General features: G+C 46.5%; 1 protein-coding gene across 2 annotated transcripts in view; it reads right to left on the reverse strand.

Moving 5' to 3' along the window:
* Positions 1–17625, reverse strand: part of SMS (spermine synthase) — a 707978-nt gene that overhangs the window by 331326 nt on the left and 359027 nt on the right. For both annotated transcript variants that reach the window (XM_069639097.1, XM_069639096.1), the window contains exon 6: positions 14420–14576. In XM_069639097.1, the coding sequence (XP_069495198.1) occupies positions 14420–14576 (157 nt within the window). The remainder of the gene's footprint in view (positions 1–14419; positions 14577–17625) is intronic.

Below are 17625 nucleotides of genomic sequence, written 5' to 3' on the forward strand. Positions count from 1 at the left end.
GTTGATCTCCCATTCATTCCGCTGGGTCACACTCAAGCATCCAATCACGACTACGGGCATTCATGCAGGCAGGCAGCCAATCAGGCACACAAGGTATTCAGGACATTCATTTTTCTCCAGACACTCACAACAAGTTATGTGTATTGGGACAAGTACCGAGCCATTCAACACTCCAAGCTGCATTCATACCGGTTTTGGTCAGGGTTGTCTCAGTCATTGTGTCAACCACCAGATACTAGACACCCACAACACAGAATGCATATTCGTCACACACTCTATTCACCCAGGTCCCACCCACAGGAGGTACCCACAACATACATCACCGGGAAGGCTCCAGCTAGTCTGGCCGGGCCTTCACAACAACACCGTATATGGCATTTCCACCCAACAGCCAGTCAGGGGGAAGGGAGAGAGTCAGGGCTTCCCAGGACTTTGAGAAAACAAGGTAATGGGTAATAGAAAGCAAGAGGCCACCAGGGCCATCTTGTTTTCCATCAGGAATCGACTGATCCCAATGGCAGGGCCGGGGTATCCCAAAATGGAGGATACTCCGCGCACCTGTCAAATTCAGCATGGAGTTGCCACCAGCCCATACCCTGCTCTGTGGGCCACCCACAGGTGCCCAAAAACATACACTAGGGGCACAGGGTTGTACCCCCACCCATGGGTGCCATAAGGGTATCCCACGGGTCCGTTCACCAAACCAAAAGAAAGAGCTGCACCACCAGGAGTCCCACATGAACTCCTGCGTGGAAAACACGACAGAACACACCATAAAAAGCAGTAAAGGACAAGGATACGGAGGCCCTATCCCTCCGATGCATTTCCAGCATCACAGTGGCAGACATAATATGGGCCATAAACAAATTGAAACCTACTAGGGCCCCTGGTCTTGATGGCTGCATAGGCATGAAGCTCCCGCTCTCTCCAGCAAAACGGCGACGATACGGAGCAGAACTACCCTGTATAGGTGTACCCAAATGTAGCTGTGAGGAGGCGACGACGTGAGGAGTCGGTTGTTGTCAAAAGGAAGCAATGAACACGGACGGCAGAGGAGAATCGAACACAGTGTCGGCGGAGCTCGCCTAACATGAAAGCGGGGAGGCTACCTCGTATTTACAGCCGACCAGTGAGGCCCAGTGCTAACCTCAGCACGCAGAAGAGTCACGGATGACGCGGGAAAGGCAAGGCAACGACCCCTGAAGTAACTTGAGGAGCCAGAGAGGTCATGTGTCCCAAGAACTGACACGGACAGCAGGCCCCCCAACGTAAACCAGGAGGTGCAATTTGTGAGGAGGAGCCCCATGAGGGACACAGGAGAATGTTGTGTGCCGACCGGAAGCAGCCGCAGCAAAGAGGCGGTGACACAGAGGGAGTAGTTGGACGGCGGGTAAGGAGCGGTTCACCCCGTTGGAGAAGCATTACCCGACTGCGGCAGGCACAGGGGAAGAGGACCGGAGCACAGATGGTGAAGCCGGCATGCGATTAAGGTAGGCCTGCCCCCTCCTGCAACCCACATAGAGGTGCCAGAAGCGGAGGCCTGTTAAACAAGACCCTGTGAAGGGAGGCAACCAGTGGAAGCCATGGATAGACTTGAGAGCGAACAATTGCCCATTGAAAGAGTGGACTACCCCGACACAGGAGGAAGAAACAAACATTAGGGGAACACAAGTACCCTAACCCGACCCGGGAGACAAGATATAAGCAGGCAAAAGCTGTGTCGTCTGTGGTGGGGCCACTGGCCTCAGAAAGGAGGGGATGCCTTCCCACGGTGGGTGAATAAGCTATACTTGAAGGGTGACCACTTCACAGAGGACCAACTGAACTAGGAGGAGCTGCACAGGTGCACTACGGCTGCCGAAGCGGTAGGAGGTCCACAAGTGCAAGACGACAGCGAAGTGGGGACCCTGCAGTGAAGGCAGGAGGCTACCGGTGCAGAGAGACAGGAGAAACCCACTAGTGGCAAAGCCGGCCCCAAGAAGAAGATAGGAAAGGGTGGACAGACGAAGAGGGACAGAAGGAGACCCCCCAATATGGGCTTCAAACACCCCGGGCAGGCAGCCAAATCAGAGGAACAGGAGAACGAAGGTCGCGTGTGCCTAAGGGTTCAAGCAAAGGAAATACAGTGGAAGGCGCCACCGGACCAAAGAGGAGTGAGGCCCGAAAAGGGGCTCACGGCAGAAACAGAAACTTAGAAGTATCCGGAAAACACGAACCCCACTGGTCATATGAGGTACGAAACTAGTGAAGGGGGAAGAAAGCGGGCACTCGGTGAGGACAGATACCCGATGTTCATTGTGTAAAGTGCAGGGGAGACAGACAGCAGAGACCACGGATTGAAGTCGTGGGCAGAGGGTACATCGCCTGTAAAACCTAAGGACACGCAGGAGAACACCGACAAGTGAGGAGGTGAAGAAGGGAGGAAACAGAACGCTTGTGGAGCACTGAGTGAATATACTGTCACAAAAAGGAGAGAGAGAGGACAGCCGCAGCGGGAAAAGGGCGCTGAGACTCGATACCTGGAAAGTGAGGAGAGTGGCCATATCAAACTCGAGGAGAAGATTATGTCAATTGACAGGAGATAAGGAGGAAGATCCAGAGGGAAGGGAATGAGGTGCCACGGACCATTGGAAAGTTAAAGGTGACACCCACACCGGAGGGCAGGGGAGAAATGGATAGCATGATGTCTCTACCGGGGAAGCATGGGGGGGCCAAAAACTACATCGGAAGGGGGCTTGTCCATGTTTTCAACAAAGTAGGACTCAAGACACATCCTGGCCGAAATTAAGGCTATCAGAGGGGACATAAAAGCCTCACTAGGCGATCTTTATGGCAGAATGACCACAGTGGAAAGCAAAGTTGAGGGGCTTGAACATAACCAACTCCATGCAGACATAGTTGAAATGAGACTGGATGCCAGGATGACAGAGTTGGAACTTCGGGAAGAGGAGGTGATGCTTAAAATGGATGACTTAGAAAACAGAGAAAGACGCAACAACATAAGGATACTTGGATTGAAAGAAGCAGCCAGAGAAACCCTGAGGCAGGTGGAGAAGAAGGTCCAGGCCTTAGTGCACCAACTCCTTAAAGCAGAAGGGGGCAAGACAAAGGAACGTGAAAGGGCGCACAGAGTGGGTAAACCCTGCAGAAATGGCCCACACTCCATAGTGGCCAAATTCCTGAGTTATAAAGATAGAACAGATATCCTGAATAGGGCTAAACAATAACTAGTGATTGACTTCGAGGGCTCTAAGGTCACAATATATCAAGATCTCTCAAACCTCCCGCTCACCAGGCGGAGAGCCAGCAGGTCCCTCACGACATGGGTAAAAGAAAAGCAGATCAGATAAAGGTGGGCTGTCCTTTCTCACTGCAGTTCGAGGTGGAGGGGGTGGACTATTGTATAATATCAGCAGAAGAAAAGGAGCAGGCCCTGGGCCACCTCACAGCGGATATTGAGGCCACACCGATGAGTCTCCAAGGACCATCCACGATTAGGGAATGTACAAGGCCAGCACCGGGCCCACAAAGGAGGCGAAGAGGACCAACTTGGAGGAAATATATATGACTAATCGGAGCCTCGCCTCGCAAGGTGCCCACACCATTGGAATAGTGACCAGAACCAGACTGTGCAAAGGAGGGAGTGAAAACTGAAGGAAAAATACCATACAGGGTGGATGAACAAAGAAGTGCGGACGAACTGCTGGAGGGAGTTAAAAGAACTCGCTCCAAAGTGGCCCTCTGCGAGAGAGCGAGGGTGTCTCAGAGACCTGTACTCTACGCGACAAGTTGGAGTTGTTAACTGTTATAAAGTATGTTGGGGGTTAGGAAAAGGGGTTAGCTCTGGGGAAGCAAATTTCAGCCAAAAGGAAAGTGGAATCCATGTGAGAAGAGATGAAAACATGGGATTGTCCTTAACCAATCGTAGGTGGAAAAGGTGGGCAGGGGGCTACGACCACAATGGGGAGAGGTGAAGCTAAGAAGGGTCTAGTGGTGGGCACGCTCAACGTGAAAGGCCTCAACTCCCCAACGAAAAGATCCATGGTTGTGCGGGAGTTCAGCAAAGCCTCACTCGATGTACTCTTCCTGGAGGAAACCCACCTAATACAGGGAGAGGAACCCAATTAAGGGGTGAGGGGGGATTGGACAGGTCCATTGGGCATCTTCCACTAGAACCGCCTCCCCCTTCACATCCGCTCTTCTCCCTCCTACCCTTCCTTTCGCTCTTCTCTAAAATCTTATCTTTTCCATTCCCCTCCCTAACACCTTTCGCTTCCTCTCCTACTTCTCCCACCGCCTCATGCCTTACCTTTTACTCCTGTACTTCCTTACCCTCTCCATCCTCTCTTCTCCCTTCTACCCCACCTCCGGCTCTTATCTAGTCTTATTCTTTCCTCTCTTCCTCACACCTTCTCGCCTTCCCTCTTACTTCTGCTTCTACCTCCACTAATCCCTCCCATTTCATCTCACACCTCTGTCCCTCTCCAATCCCTCATCACCTCAGCAATATTGTAAATTGTCCCTTATACTGTTCGAGTTGTGATTCAATTGCCATCTTATGCTTGTTGTATTTTTTCTTGTTCTCATGTAAAGCACTTTGGATTAAAGGGCTATATAAATTCAATAAAATACAAAATACAAATCTGGGAGCACCCAGAAGGGAGGTGTTGGTATAGTCCTACACAAGCAGTGCAGGCTACGAGAGTGTGTGGCCACAAACTTGCTGGGGGCAGACTGTTGACATTGCAGTCAAATTGGCGACAATTTACGCTCCCAACCAGGGACAAGAAGAATTCCTCCTTAGAGCATTCAATACAAAGTCGTGAGGCGGACCTATATATCATAGGAGGGGACCTCAACTCATGGGCGAACGAAACCTGGGACAGGAAGCAAAGGGGCAAGGGCCGAAACAAGTTGGGACACTTGGGAAGGGCAATGGAGACACAGGGCCTGGTGGAAGTGTGGAGAAGTCGGGACCCGCGAGACGAGGGCTTCACCTTCTTCTCGCCGCCACACAAAACGTACACAAGGATTGATTACCTACTCATGAATAAGGAACAGGGTGTGAGAGTGGCTAGCAGTACAATCAAGCCAATGGGATTGACAGATCACAAAATGCTGATTATGACCCTAAATGTGGAGGGGCTGCATAGTCAGATAGTACTTGGCGATGTAAAGAAACACTCTGGGGAGACCAACTAGCCAAAGCTATAGCGGAATACTTTGAACTAAATGATACCGGGTAAGTGCGCACAGGGATGGTCTGGGAAGCAGGGAAGGTGACTTGGAGGGGCCTCCTGATCAGGGAGGGGGCTAGGAAGAAGAGTGAGGGGACTGAGGGAAGAAAGACTGAGGAAAGCGATCCCATAGGGGAAGGAAAGGATGCACGCTACCGACGGAAATGTAGATGAGATTAGGGAAGAGCTGCTATCAAAAGAGGGCGGAACTGAAAGCACTGGGGATGGATGAAACCCTAAGGAAACTGAGATATCTTAAACAAAAATTCTATGAAAAGGCAGACGCATTATTGGCAACAAGGCTCCGGGTGCAGAAAGCGGAGAGATGGGTGTCCAAATTGGTGGGCCCCAAAGGGGGAGACCGAGCCTCGTCTAAGGCCATTGCTGAAGGCTTTGCCCGACACTATGAAACACTGTTTAGATCCGTAGCCACTGGGGAGGAGAATGAAGTGGGAGAATGCCTAAAGGGAGCGAACATGATCAAACTCACAAGCCCAGAGGTGGAGCACTTCGAATGTCCCATAACAGAGGAAGAGGTGCACGATGCGATTTCGTGCCTCCCTAACGGAAAGGGCCCAGGGGCTGGGGTGGGGGTGGGTATACCACAGGGTTTTATAAAAAAGTATGCTGGGTTCTATCACTGCACATGGTGAAGCTATAGAATCATATTCTGGACACAGGGGAAGCACTGCCAACGTTTAGTAAAGCCCTAATATCAGTAAACCCGAAGGAAGGGAGAGACCCGACCCAATGCTCATCGTACCGCCATATCTCGCTCTTAAATGTCGACAAAAAAATATTTACGAGAGTCCTGGCGACACGATCTGAAGAGAAGCTACCCTGCATAGTGCACCCAGATCAGATGGGGTTTATAGCGGGTAGACAGGGCCCTGGCGCGATTCGGAAGACGATGTAAAGAAACACTCATGGAACATATAAAGGGATACTCGAGGAACAAGCATTATTAAGTTTGGATGCGGTGAATGTTAGCAAATCAATTCTCCTCCCTCTAAAGGTACAAACAGAAGAGCAAAACAGGGAATGGTCAGAGCTAGGGAGAATGGTGGAAAAGGACAGCATAAAATACCTAGGAGTGAGGATACCCAGAGATCTGGATAACGTATACGAGATTAACTTTCCTCCGTTACTCCATAGACTTTTTAGTGAGCTTGAAACCTGGTCCAAATTGACTATCTCCTGGCTGGGAAGGCTAAACGCCCTAAATATTATGCTTCTCCCCAAGGTATTACATCTACATAAGGCATTACCAATTGAGCTGCCGGATTCGCATTTTGCAGAATTAAAAAAAAAGAGAATGGTAAGGTTCTTGTGGCAAGGAAAGAAACAAAGGGTGGCCTACAGGCTACTTGTCCAAGAGAAGAGTGGAGTGGGAGTACCTGAGATGGACACCTATTACAGAGCAGCCCAATTTAGAGCCCTGATTCCTCATCTGCTAATGGACAGAGACAAGCAGTGGGTAGGCATAGAGAACCACTTATTTAGACCAGTAACATTGGGAGAATGGCCCTGGGCACCAGCAAAGGCGGCCCCTAAAAGAGTTCACTTGCATCAGATTCTAGGCCCACTTTGGAGGTTGTGGAGAGTCAAAAGGGAGATGGTGGGAGTTACAACCTGGCTGTCGCTGCTGAGTCACATATGGGCACTAGAACATATACAGGGCCATGGGAGAATTGGTTTGATGTGGTTTGGAGAGAATAGGCCAGGTATTAAGGAAAGACACATTCATAGACATAGGGGAACTGGAGGAGACCCTGGGTACAGGGAAAATGTCAGTGTTCCAATACTTACAGCTAAAAGGGGTACTAATGTCGGAGGCATGGAAGGTAGAGCTGCAGAGACTGCTGCGCGCACAGAGGATACTAGACACAGAGAGGGCAACGAGGGGACTCATTTCCAGAATGTATCAGGCATTATTGAAGGAACGGGTGGTGGGTACTGGATACATTTAAGAGGAAATGGGAGGGTGACCTGAGGATGCCAATGGAGATAGAACAATGGGAGAGATTATGTGTAAGTGCACACCGTACCTCTGTGGCATGTCAATATAAGTTATAGATTCTATATAGGTGGCAGTGGGACCCGGTGAGGATATCAAAGATGTACCGAGGGGTAGACACCCACTGCTGGAGGAAATGCGGGCAAGTGGATGGTGGACTATGGGCACATGTGGTGGGGGTGCGAGGAAGTCCATAAGTATGGGAAGGAAATCCTGGGGTAGATAAAGGGTATGGAGGAAGCAGAGAGGAGGCTGGACCCCCTACTGCTGTGTTTGGCATGGACACCATAGAAGGGGATTGGGTAAAACAACTGCATATGCCACACTACCTATTGCTGGCAGTCAGAGCTTGCCTTGCAGGAGGATGAAGAGAGAAGGGCTTCCGAGTGAAAGAGAATGGGCCTCGAAGGTCCTAGACCTGTATAGAATGGAGGAACTAACAAGAAAAATAGACAACCTGGCCAGACAAGGGCAATGGAATGGGCAGCATTCCTCCAAAAATATGACCCAAGAGGCCGCATAGGGAAAGCAGAAGAGAGGACGGAAGCGAAGGGTGGAGGGCAGGGGAACAAGAGTGACTAGAGCAATCTGGTGGAGGATGGGCAGATTGAGGTTGGGATGGAAGGCCACGCACTTGATAATAGGGGAAATGTGTAGGAGCAATATGGACGCGCCCCAATCTGGGCCCCGAGGAGAGGGCACGGACCCCACGAAAGGTCATGGTTGGCAGACTCTCAACCAAAGACAAAACGGATGGATGCAGGGGTCAAATTATGGGCCCCAAATGCATCTCTGAAGTGACAATCCCGGAACTACACAGGTCTTAAAGATTTATGAGGTAGAGGGTAGAGGGTGGGAGGGGAGGGTGGGAAGAGCAAGTTAAAAGTTACCATTGAAAAAGGGAAAAATTGAAAACCTGAATGGTGAATGTTTATTCAAAGTGCGAAATATTGACCATGCATGTTGTACCACTGCACATTCACCAATAAAGCATATTTGAAAGAGATAAAAAAAAAGGGATCCTATTGCCTGGGCACATTTTTTGAAACCCCACTTTGATGCCATCTATGCATTCCACATATTCCCTGCTTCTTGAGCTGAGTCTATCATCATCCCTATTTTCAAAAAGGTCGACCCCAGCAATCCGGTGAACTATAGACTGATCGCCCTGATTGATATTTTTAGCAAGGTTTTTTCGATCTTGCTTTTAAGAGATCTCAACAATATCCTGAAAAAAAATTACACTGTCATGTTTCCAGGTCTATTTTCACAGTCAGATGGACATGTTGCTTAATGAAACTTTACTGAAACATCTGTGGCACAAAGTTAAGGGACAACAGGGCAGCAATATTTATATGGCCTCCATGGATTTGTTTTCAGCCTTCGACTCTGTCAACAGACAGTTGCAATAGGATAAATTGTTGAAACTCAATGTACCTAGAAAATTGGTGCAATTGATTGCTTCACTGCATAAAACCCTAGGCTGAGGATTCGCCTGAATAAGGAATGTGCAGTATCTAGGCTCATTCCGACCACTTTGAGGCTCAGATAAGGCTGCACCCTTGCACCTACTCTTTTCAATCTTTATTTAAGGGACATTGAGGACTTATGGTCCAGTTATGAGGTGATACCTGTTAAACTGGGCCTTACGAAACTCCATTGGTTGGCGATGGCAGACGATATAATGATCTTTTATAGGACTCAGCGGGGGCTCCAATTCAAATTGAATATTTTCTACCTATATACCTTAAAAACAACTTGATGGCAAATGGGTGTAAATCTAAGGTGGTGGTCTTCTCCTCTATTAGGAAGCCTAAAACCATGCAGTGGACCTTGGGGATTGGTAGGGTTGAACACGTGGGCGCACTTCGTTACTTGGGCTACAATTTAACAAATACCTCATCCATACATGAATGGAAAAACATGCAGATAAACACAATATCCCCCCTGGTGTCCCACATGAAGAGGATTTTTAGGAAACTATTTGGTTTTTCTTGTCTCCCGGTTATAAAATATTATTTGGGAAAAATCGAGCCTGTAATATTGTATGGTCTGGACATTGCATATCCAACTCTTGGCCCGTTATTTATTTATTTTCTTTATAACGCACATCAACGAGGCCCAAGGGCAAAGAAGTGCAGACAAACAGAACAACATAACATAAGAATATCAGCAGGACACAGATTGCAAGGAAAGAGAATTCAAGGCTTATTCAAACAGAACAGTCTTGAGTCGGTGTCTGAAGGAAGCCAGTGAGTGATAGGATCTGAGATAAGGGGCATGGCATTCCAAAGACAGGGAGCGCTCATGGGAAAGAAGCCTTCCAGAACAAGTAATATCGCTTTGGGGGCCATCAGCAGGCTGGCATTGTTAGATTTAAGCATGCGCCCGAGTGGGAGCAGTCAAGCAGGGATGAAAGATAGGCTGGACTTTTTCCACAGAGACAGTTATGGACGATGCAAAGTGTGCGAAACACTGCACGCTTCCTAATCAGAAGCCAGTGTAAAGATTTCCTGCCTGAAGATATGTGCTCATGTCTCTGCAGCCCACAAACAACCCGGACTACATAGTTCTGAACCACCTGAAGACGATTAAGTTCTCCTTGTCCCACGCCCTGTAGTCCAGGTGTGACCCAATGATGGCCCGAGAAACCGTGGCACAGCTATTAGGAAGGAGAAACACGTGAATGAGAGCTAGAAGTTTAAACTGGTAGGATGAACAAGAGATAAGATGACTAACATGAGCTTTTATATTTAACTCTTGATCTAGTATAACACCTTGAATTTTTACTTTGGGTAAGGTCTTATGTGAGCAGTCTGCACTTTAAAGGATTTGTACAAGGAGTCAAGTTTGCGAAGCCTGTGTGAGATGCCCACAATCATTAATTCAGTTTTTGTGTTTTTAGGGCAAGTCCATTTGACAACATCCAGCTGTATATATAGTTGTAGATGGCAGTGATGAGAATCAAAACACTGAGTGTCATCGGCATAGTTGACGTATATCACTCCTTTGGCATCCAACATTTTGAACAGACATAGGGTGAAAATATTGAAGAGTGTAGGAGACATACACAAACCCTGTGGAACGCCACAGGGCAGTATGAAACCTTCTGCTACTGCTTCCTCGCTATACACTCTAACTGTACAATCCGAGAGGAATGACATGACCCAGTTTGAAGCATCAGAAAGGCAGTCTGACCCCTACCGAGAAGTTTAAAGATGTTTGTCTTCAGGTCCGGCAAGGAGGATTCTGTGCTGTGGTGACTTCTGAAACCGACTGTTTTGGGTCTAGAATGTTCCTTCTATTTAGAAAGGCCTGGATTTGTTGGTGAGCAATTTGTCCATGATTTTTTGCAGGAATGGTGTGTTTGTTGTTGGCCGATAGTTGCCAGCCACTGAAGGATACAGAGCAGGTTTCTTATTTTTTTTAACATGGGGACAATCCACCCGTTTAATAACTTTAGCAACATGGCATTCTCTGAATGAGAGGTTAACGCATTTGGTGATCATGGGAACAAAGGGAGTGGCACAAGATTTGACAATTGAAGCTGGGCAGACGTCACCCTTGCAATTGGTTGGCTTCAGTCTTTCCAGCGGATCCAAGACCACTGCCTCCGTTTCTTCAGTGAATACAAAAACAAGATGTGGATGCAGTGGGGGAGTTCTATGCTGTTCTCTGGGATGGTATTCGATAGGGAGGTTGAGTTAGCGGCATTATCAGCTTTGATATTTTCCACTTTGTTATGCATAGAGTTCTGTATTTTCACCATTGTACATCTTTCTTAGGGGTGTTAGGGAGAGGGCAAGGATTTTTTAATTCATTCACGATCTTAAAAAGTTCGCTAGAATTGGACGAGGCATCGTTAATCCTGTTCTCATAGAACATTTCTTTTGCTTCACAGATGGCCAATTTATGCAATTTGACAGCTCCTGAGTATATTGACCAGTCCTCTGTGGACAGAGATTTTTGCCAGTTTTTAAATGCTTTGTCTTTTGCAAATTTCAATTTGTGGATGTCCTCTGAATACCAGGGCTTGGATGTGTGAGAAACCAAAGGGTATCTCACCCGCTAGTCCTCTAGGACTTGTCAGCCATGTGGCCAGGACACGGCCATCGCTTTTGGATCTAGTTCCTGGGGGTGGACCAGTGCGTGGGATCACCTCGGTGAGGGGTCTTCAGTGAATGGGGCGAGATAGCTGATGGTGAGATGCGGTATTCCCCCATCATTGTAAGGTGTTTAGACTGTTCCCTAAGTCTAAACACCTGATACCAAATAGCTCTCCCCTCCCGAATAAAAGGCAACACTTAAAGACACACTCTGAGTAAGGCGGAACACGAGAACGAGTAGAACTTCCAGGGCGAAGGCACACCTACTGGAGCAGGGCAACGTACCAAGGCACAAAAGCAGCACGCCGAAAACCCCAATGCTTCACTACTGGAGGTAATTGCCACAGAAAGAACATGTAAGACAGGTGGAGCAGACCAGATCCCACATGTGAGATTGCATTGTTTTTCAAGGACGCCATCAACAGCCGGTGAGTTGGCAAGCGACCTGAGAGACCGGTGTGTGTTAAAGTGAATGAAGTAGCAACATCATATCACAAGTGAAGGCTGCACGTGTGTGGATGAGACGTGAAGAAAGGCAAACCCGTGAATGAACTTTAAAGTAAAATACAGCTGCATGATCAGTGATACTAATTAATGGAGTGGTACGGTGAAAGGAAGTAGCCCATTCGAAAGTCTCAGTCAAAGGTGCATTGTTTGAAGTTAAAGGGCGAACAAGCAGCAAGAGTGAAAGTAAATAGTGAACGTTGAGTCGAATTGGTCCTGCGGTGGTCTAACAAAACCCATGCACATTCGAAAGACTTCCAACATCCGAAAGTGGTCCAAGCCCAATTGAGGGAGACCCAAAGGGTTTTAAGCTTGGGGAATGGAGCCCCCTTGCAACTTTGTGTGAACTGTATCGTGAGGTGTGAGCCCGGCGGGGGGGTGGACCTACGAGAACTGTGTGGTGAAAGGTCTAACCTTTGTGAACGTTTTGGTTGAAACATTTTGGAAGTCAAAGAAAGGAACTTTAAACGTGGAAGGCCAGGCGGGCCTCGATCCACGGTTTTGAACTATGTACTGTGTTGGGAAGTCGAGCCAGAGTGCGTCATTCTGTCTACAAGGATCGCTTTACCCCATGAGGCCTAACTTGGGGAGGAGAGCTGGTTAAGCCACATTATCATTTGAACACTGACTTTTCCTTTTGCATACATTTTCTCCTTTTTACACATTTTGTACAAGAGATAGGGCAGGCATTAGGTTTTGTTAGCATAGGCCATTTTGATTTGACAGACTCCACTAGGACTGTTTTGTTTATTGTTTGATGGACAAGACTACTCCCATCTTAGTTATAGGGCAGAATAGGAGCATCTCCAACCCCAACATTTTCAATAAAGGTTTTACACATTGTATCCATTGTGTCAGTGTCAATACTTGTGATGCCATGTCTTCCCTACAGATGGCTGAGATTTTACCAGTCTTTGTTTTAATGGAGCCAGGCTGTTCACTGCCTGTGACAAAAAATGTTCATATGCGATTGCCAGTTTTGTTGCAGAGTCAAAACGAGAAAGGTTATCTACCATTGGAGAAATGAAGGGATGCAATGTGGTGGGTGTCAGTTTGCGCAGATTCCAGCACATTGATTTTTGAGTTGTGCATCTTTTCTTTACAAAAGGAGAAACGCTGGGAAGTAAATAAAAGGATGAAGCAATGATCCGACTACGGGCATGGGGTGACGGTAGCATTGTTCACTTCCAGGCAATCGGAGGCCACCCAGTCAAGGATTCTACCACCTTCATGAGTTGGCTTCTGAATATGTTGTTGAAAGTTCAGCCCCTCTTGATTGCTTGCATGGCTTTATAAGGCATCATCAGGGTCATTAAAGCCCATATTCATATCTCCTAGCACAAGCACCTTAGACTGAGGTTTTATAGAGGCTGAGATCCATTCGCTAAATTGGATAAGGAATTCCGACATATTATGTGGAGGACGATAGATCAAAAAGATGTTTAGTGTGGTGTTGGGGTCCAATAGCAATAATGCGTGCAAGGTCTTGCAGTCCTCAATAGCAGCCATGGTGCTCACAAGATAACCATTTAAGGATTTATGAGCAATAAACGGCACCCCGCCAATGTTTCCCTGGATTCCATAAAGGGCATGATCTGGAAAAAGGTGTTGGGGCTTTCCAGTTCTATCCCAAATGCAATCATCCTCCATGAGTTGAATTTGATTTCACTTAATGCCAGATTTCAGTGTAAACAGCTGTTAATCTTTCATGAGATGTTGTCTCCCCACACAACAATCTTCTGTGACATCCGTTACTACATTTAGGGGTGTGATGTGCAACCTGCTATATCGAATTGCGTCAACCGAGTTGGAATTGGAGGGAAATCCAGAAGCAGTGAACCGTAAATTGTTCAGGAATGACTGGAGACTGACTTTGTAATCTTTGGGGCCATATTCTTCCTACCAGGAATATTCCAGGTTGCCCAGAAGGTTTGGAAACCTTCCTACATACCTTAAATGTTTTCCATGTAAATGGTAATGCAGAACATTCTTGCGATTAAGGTTGAACCAAATCAAGTCCAAAGAACAGATTAAATATTGGGTTACTGCCACCATAGGAGATGAGCCGTCTCTGGCTTGTCGCCTTTGTAATTCGATCAACGATACAGTAAAACATTGGATTATGGATTGGCACTCCCTAACCTTGTTTAGGTCGAGTTCCTTTGTTAAAGAAGGAGATAGTTTCTCCTTAGACAATTCAAAGGAGACTATGTGGTGTAGACTAATGTGGAGTGAAAACCTGTCCCCTGTTCTCCCACTTGTTCGCTTTTTAAATATGATTTACTTGATCTGTACTATAATCATCTTTTTATTGTATATGCGATGTATAAATTGATGCATGTGAATGTATTTTGAGATTAATGTTGTGTAAGATTTTTTGTAAACTAAATCACAACAAAAAAACTGTTGCAGTGGCTTGTTCCACAATTCAAAAGTTGCATGATCGCTCTAACAACAGTTTTATTAACAGATTTATTAACTAAGACAAAAGATAGGAAAATAAACTCAATACCCGGAAAGATTACATGGAAAAATCTGCATATTCTGTAAAGGATATCTCCACCATAGTGACCATTTTTGGTTTCAGTTTCACTATTTCGTACAGAATACCTCCATCTCCGCCTCCGAGAATGAGTACTTCCTTCCCTCTGTAGTCTTCCTTGCCACTGCCCATTATGGCTTGTGTGTATGCCAAGTCACTCTCAGCTAAATCTGTGTAGGTAAGAAATGATGGAAAACATTATATAAGGGACTTTATTTTTAGTAACACAATGAAGTAATGGCAAGACAAGAACCTTTGGTATTTGAACAGTGACAAGGTTCAGAGTAGGCTGAAAAAACTGCTAATATGTTTTAGCATATCAGTTTTTATTTATTGATATTTGCATATACCAAACCAGTTGTTTCACAAATGAAAATGCACGTATGGTTCTTCTGTCAATTAAGGTATTCAATAGGTGCGATAAACATTCACAAACTAACACCCACATTGCAAAACTATACCATGAGAATATCATTGTAAGGGATCACTATGAGCAGGAGTTAGGTTAACAAAAATGTGTCTTTATTGACTTCAAAAATGATAACAAAAGAAAATTAAGTTGGGTAAGAACCCCTGTTTAGAGTCCAAAATTCGTTATCAGCAGGCTTGGTTAGAGTATAAGGAAAAAAACGTAGTTTAGTCTTCGTATGCCCACTGGAACCTCTCGGCTGCTTCCTCACCCTCTGCTGACCTCTGCAACAGAAAGGAAACGAATCCGTCAGTTTTTCCTTATCTCCTCCCTTATATAGGGGCTTGAACAATTCCACCCAATCAGGATGCTTCCCCGCACGAAAGCTTGAAAAGCCCCTCCAAGCCCCACCCCCTTCCTTGGAGGATCCTGGTCGCCATAATGGAGCCCGCACTGGTGCCTCGTGGAGGACGCTGGTTTTCATTGTAAAAGTACACGGTAAGTTCTGTGATTCAATAATGCTGTCTTCTACAGTTTTCTATGGCGCATTCTTTTGTTTACTAACACGCTCGTATGGTTTTCTGTTCCAGTCATTATAACTGCGGTTTGACTTCGAAAGGTACTTGCTGCCCTTAATCTGAAAACAGCTTAAACAAGTTTTTCCCTCGGCTGCCTGAGGCGGCGCTGACTTCAGAGGGAACGTGTTGCCTTTGATGTGTAAAGACTTTACATGAGTCCCGTCTTTTCCCGCGGCTGCCTGAGCCGGTGCTTTTATGAAGTCTGTATTTGTACGGCCGCAGCCGTGAATATCAGGGTATGGGTGTGTTTCGTTTTCATGATCCAGCACTGTTTTATTTTCTGTCTCTTGTCCCCACCAACCCTCCTTTGGGTTTTCCGTGCCTGGAGCTTCTGTCAGGTTGTCACATACACCCCCTCAGGTATAAAGCCGATCGGGCTGCTCTAGACTCCGTGACAAATAGTCAGGGACAACCTGAAACACAGCTGGTTTGTGTACAGTTTTGAAACAGTAAGCTTGGAGTGTCAGAAACCATCTCAGAACCCTCTGATTTGAATCCTTATGTACGGCTAGCCATTGCAAGGGGCATGGTCTGTGAACACTGTGAAGTGTCTTCCCAGAAGATGATAGCGTAGACTTTCAATTGCCCATTTTATGGCTAGACATTCCTTTTCCAGTGTTGAATATGCCATTTCGTGTGGTAACAGTTTACGACTAATAAACGCTGCCGGAAACAAATCATCTTCGGTCCCTTGAGAGTACGCCCCACAAACCTGTTCCTGATGCATCTGTTTGTATGTAGAATTCCTTCTCAAAATCAGGACATCTCAAGACCGGGAGTGAGGCTATGTGTTTTTTTAAGTTCCAGAAGGCCATTTTTGCAGATGAATTCTGTGATACATCTTCTTTATAAGAAGACTTCAGGGCCTCTGTTAATGGACTGGCGATGCTGGAGAACAATGGGATAAACCTTCGATAATAAACCACGAAACCCAAGATGGCCCTTATCTGCTTACGGTTGCAGGGCATGGGTAGTCTCATGATGGCCTTCACTTTTTCGATTTGTGGTTTGATGAACCCTTGTCCAACAAGGTACCCCAAGTATTTTGTTTCCTTGGCCGCCAAAATGGTTTTCTTTGGATTTATATGTAAACCTGCTTTTCCCAACGCGGTGATCACTGCTGTTAGGTGACTTAGATGTTCTTCCCATGTTTTACTAAATACAATGATGTCATCCAGGTACGCTGAACTGAATTCCTTGTGGGGAGCTAAGACCCGGTTCATCAAGGCTTGGAAGGTAGCAGGGGCCCGGTGCAACCCAAAAGGTAATACCGTAAATTGGTACAATCCTGAAGGTGTAGAAAATGCGGTTTTAATTTTGCCTCTTCGCGTAGTGGGATCTGCCAATAACCTTTGGTTAAATCAATGGTACTGATGTAGTGGGCTGTGCTTAGTTGGTCTATTAGTTTGCCGATTCTGGGCATGGGAAAAGCTTGATAGGTTGAAATTGCATTCAATTTTCTATAATCCAGGCAGAACCGGATGCTTCCATCCAGTTTAGGCACCAAGACGATGGGTGATGACCAGTGACTGTCCGAGGGTTCGATTACCCCCAATCGTAACATCTCTTCCACCTCCTTTTTAACTGCTGCCCTCTTTGCCTCAGGTAGTCTATAGGGTCTCACTCTCAGTTTGAGAGGGGTCCGTGTTGATGACATGTTCTACTAGATGTGTTTTTCCTGGAAAGAACGAGAAAACGTTTTCTAATGGTTGTAGCTGGTCCTCCAGCTCTTTCTTCTGTTTTGGACTGATTTGGGTTCCCCATTGAACTGCCTGCATGGCTGAGTCTGTTCCAGTAACCTTTAGGGTATTCATGTTGGCTGTCTCGGCCCCCTTCCATTCTTTCAAGAGATTTACATGATACTTTTGCTGTTTCTCTCTTCTGTCTGGTTGCTCCACCAAATAATTCACGGGACCCAGAACTCGTATGATTTTTGTAAGGTCCCCTCCACTGTGCCAACATCTTATTGGATGACTTGGGCAGCAAAACCAACATCATATCACCCTCTTGGAACTTCCTAGTTCTAGAGTTATGGTTGTAGTAATGAGCTTGGGAGGTTTGGGCTCTCCCCAGATTTTCTCTGGCCATCTCCCTTAGTTTGTTTAGATGTTCTCTCATATCCAGAACATAGTCAGTAAGGTGGGTTTCCTTCTCTTGTTCTTCCCATTCTTTCTTGGCTATATCCAGGACTGTTTTAGGTTTATGACAAAATAACTCAAAGGGAGAAAATCC

The sequence above is a fragment of the Ambystoma mexicanum genome, chromosome 7q (genome assembly GCF_040938575.1).
Source record: "Ambystoma mexicanum isolate Mex_15411 chromosome 7q, UKY_AmexF1_1, whole genome shotgun sequence".
NCBI lineage: Eukaryota > Metazoa > Chordata > Amphibia > Caudata > Ambystomatidae > Ambystoma > Ambystoma mexicanum.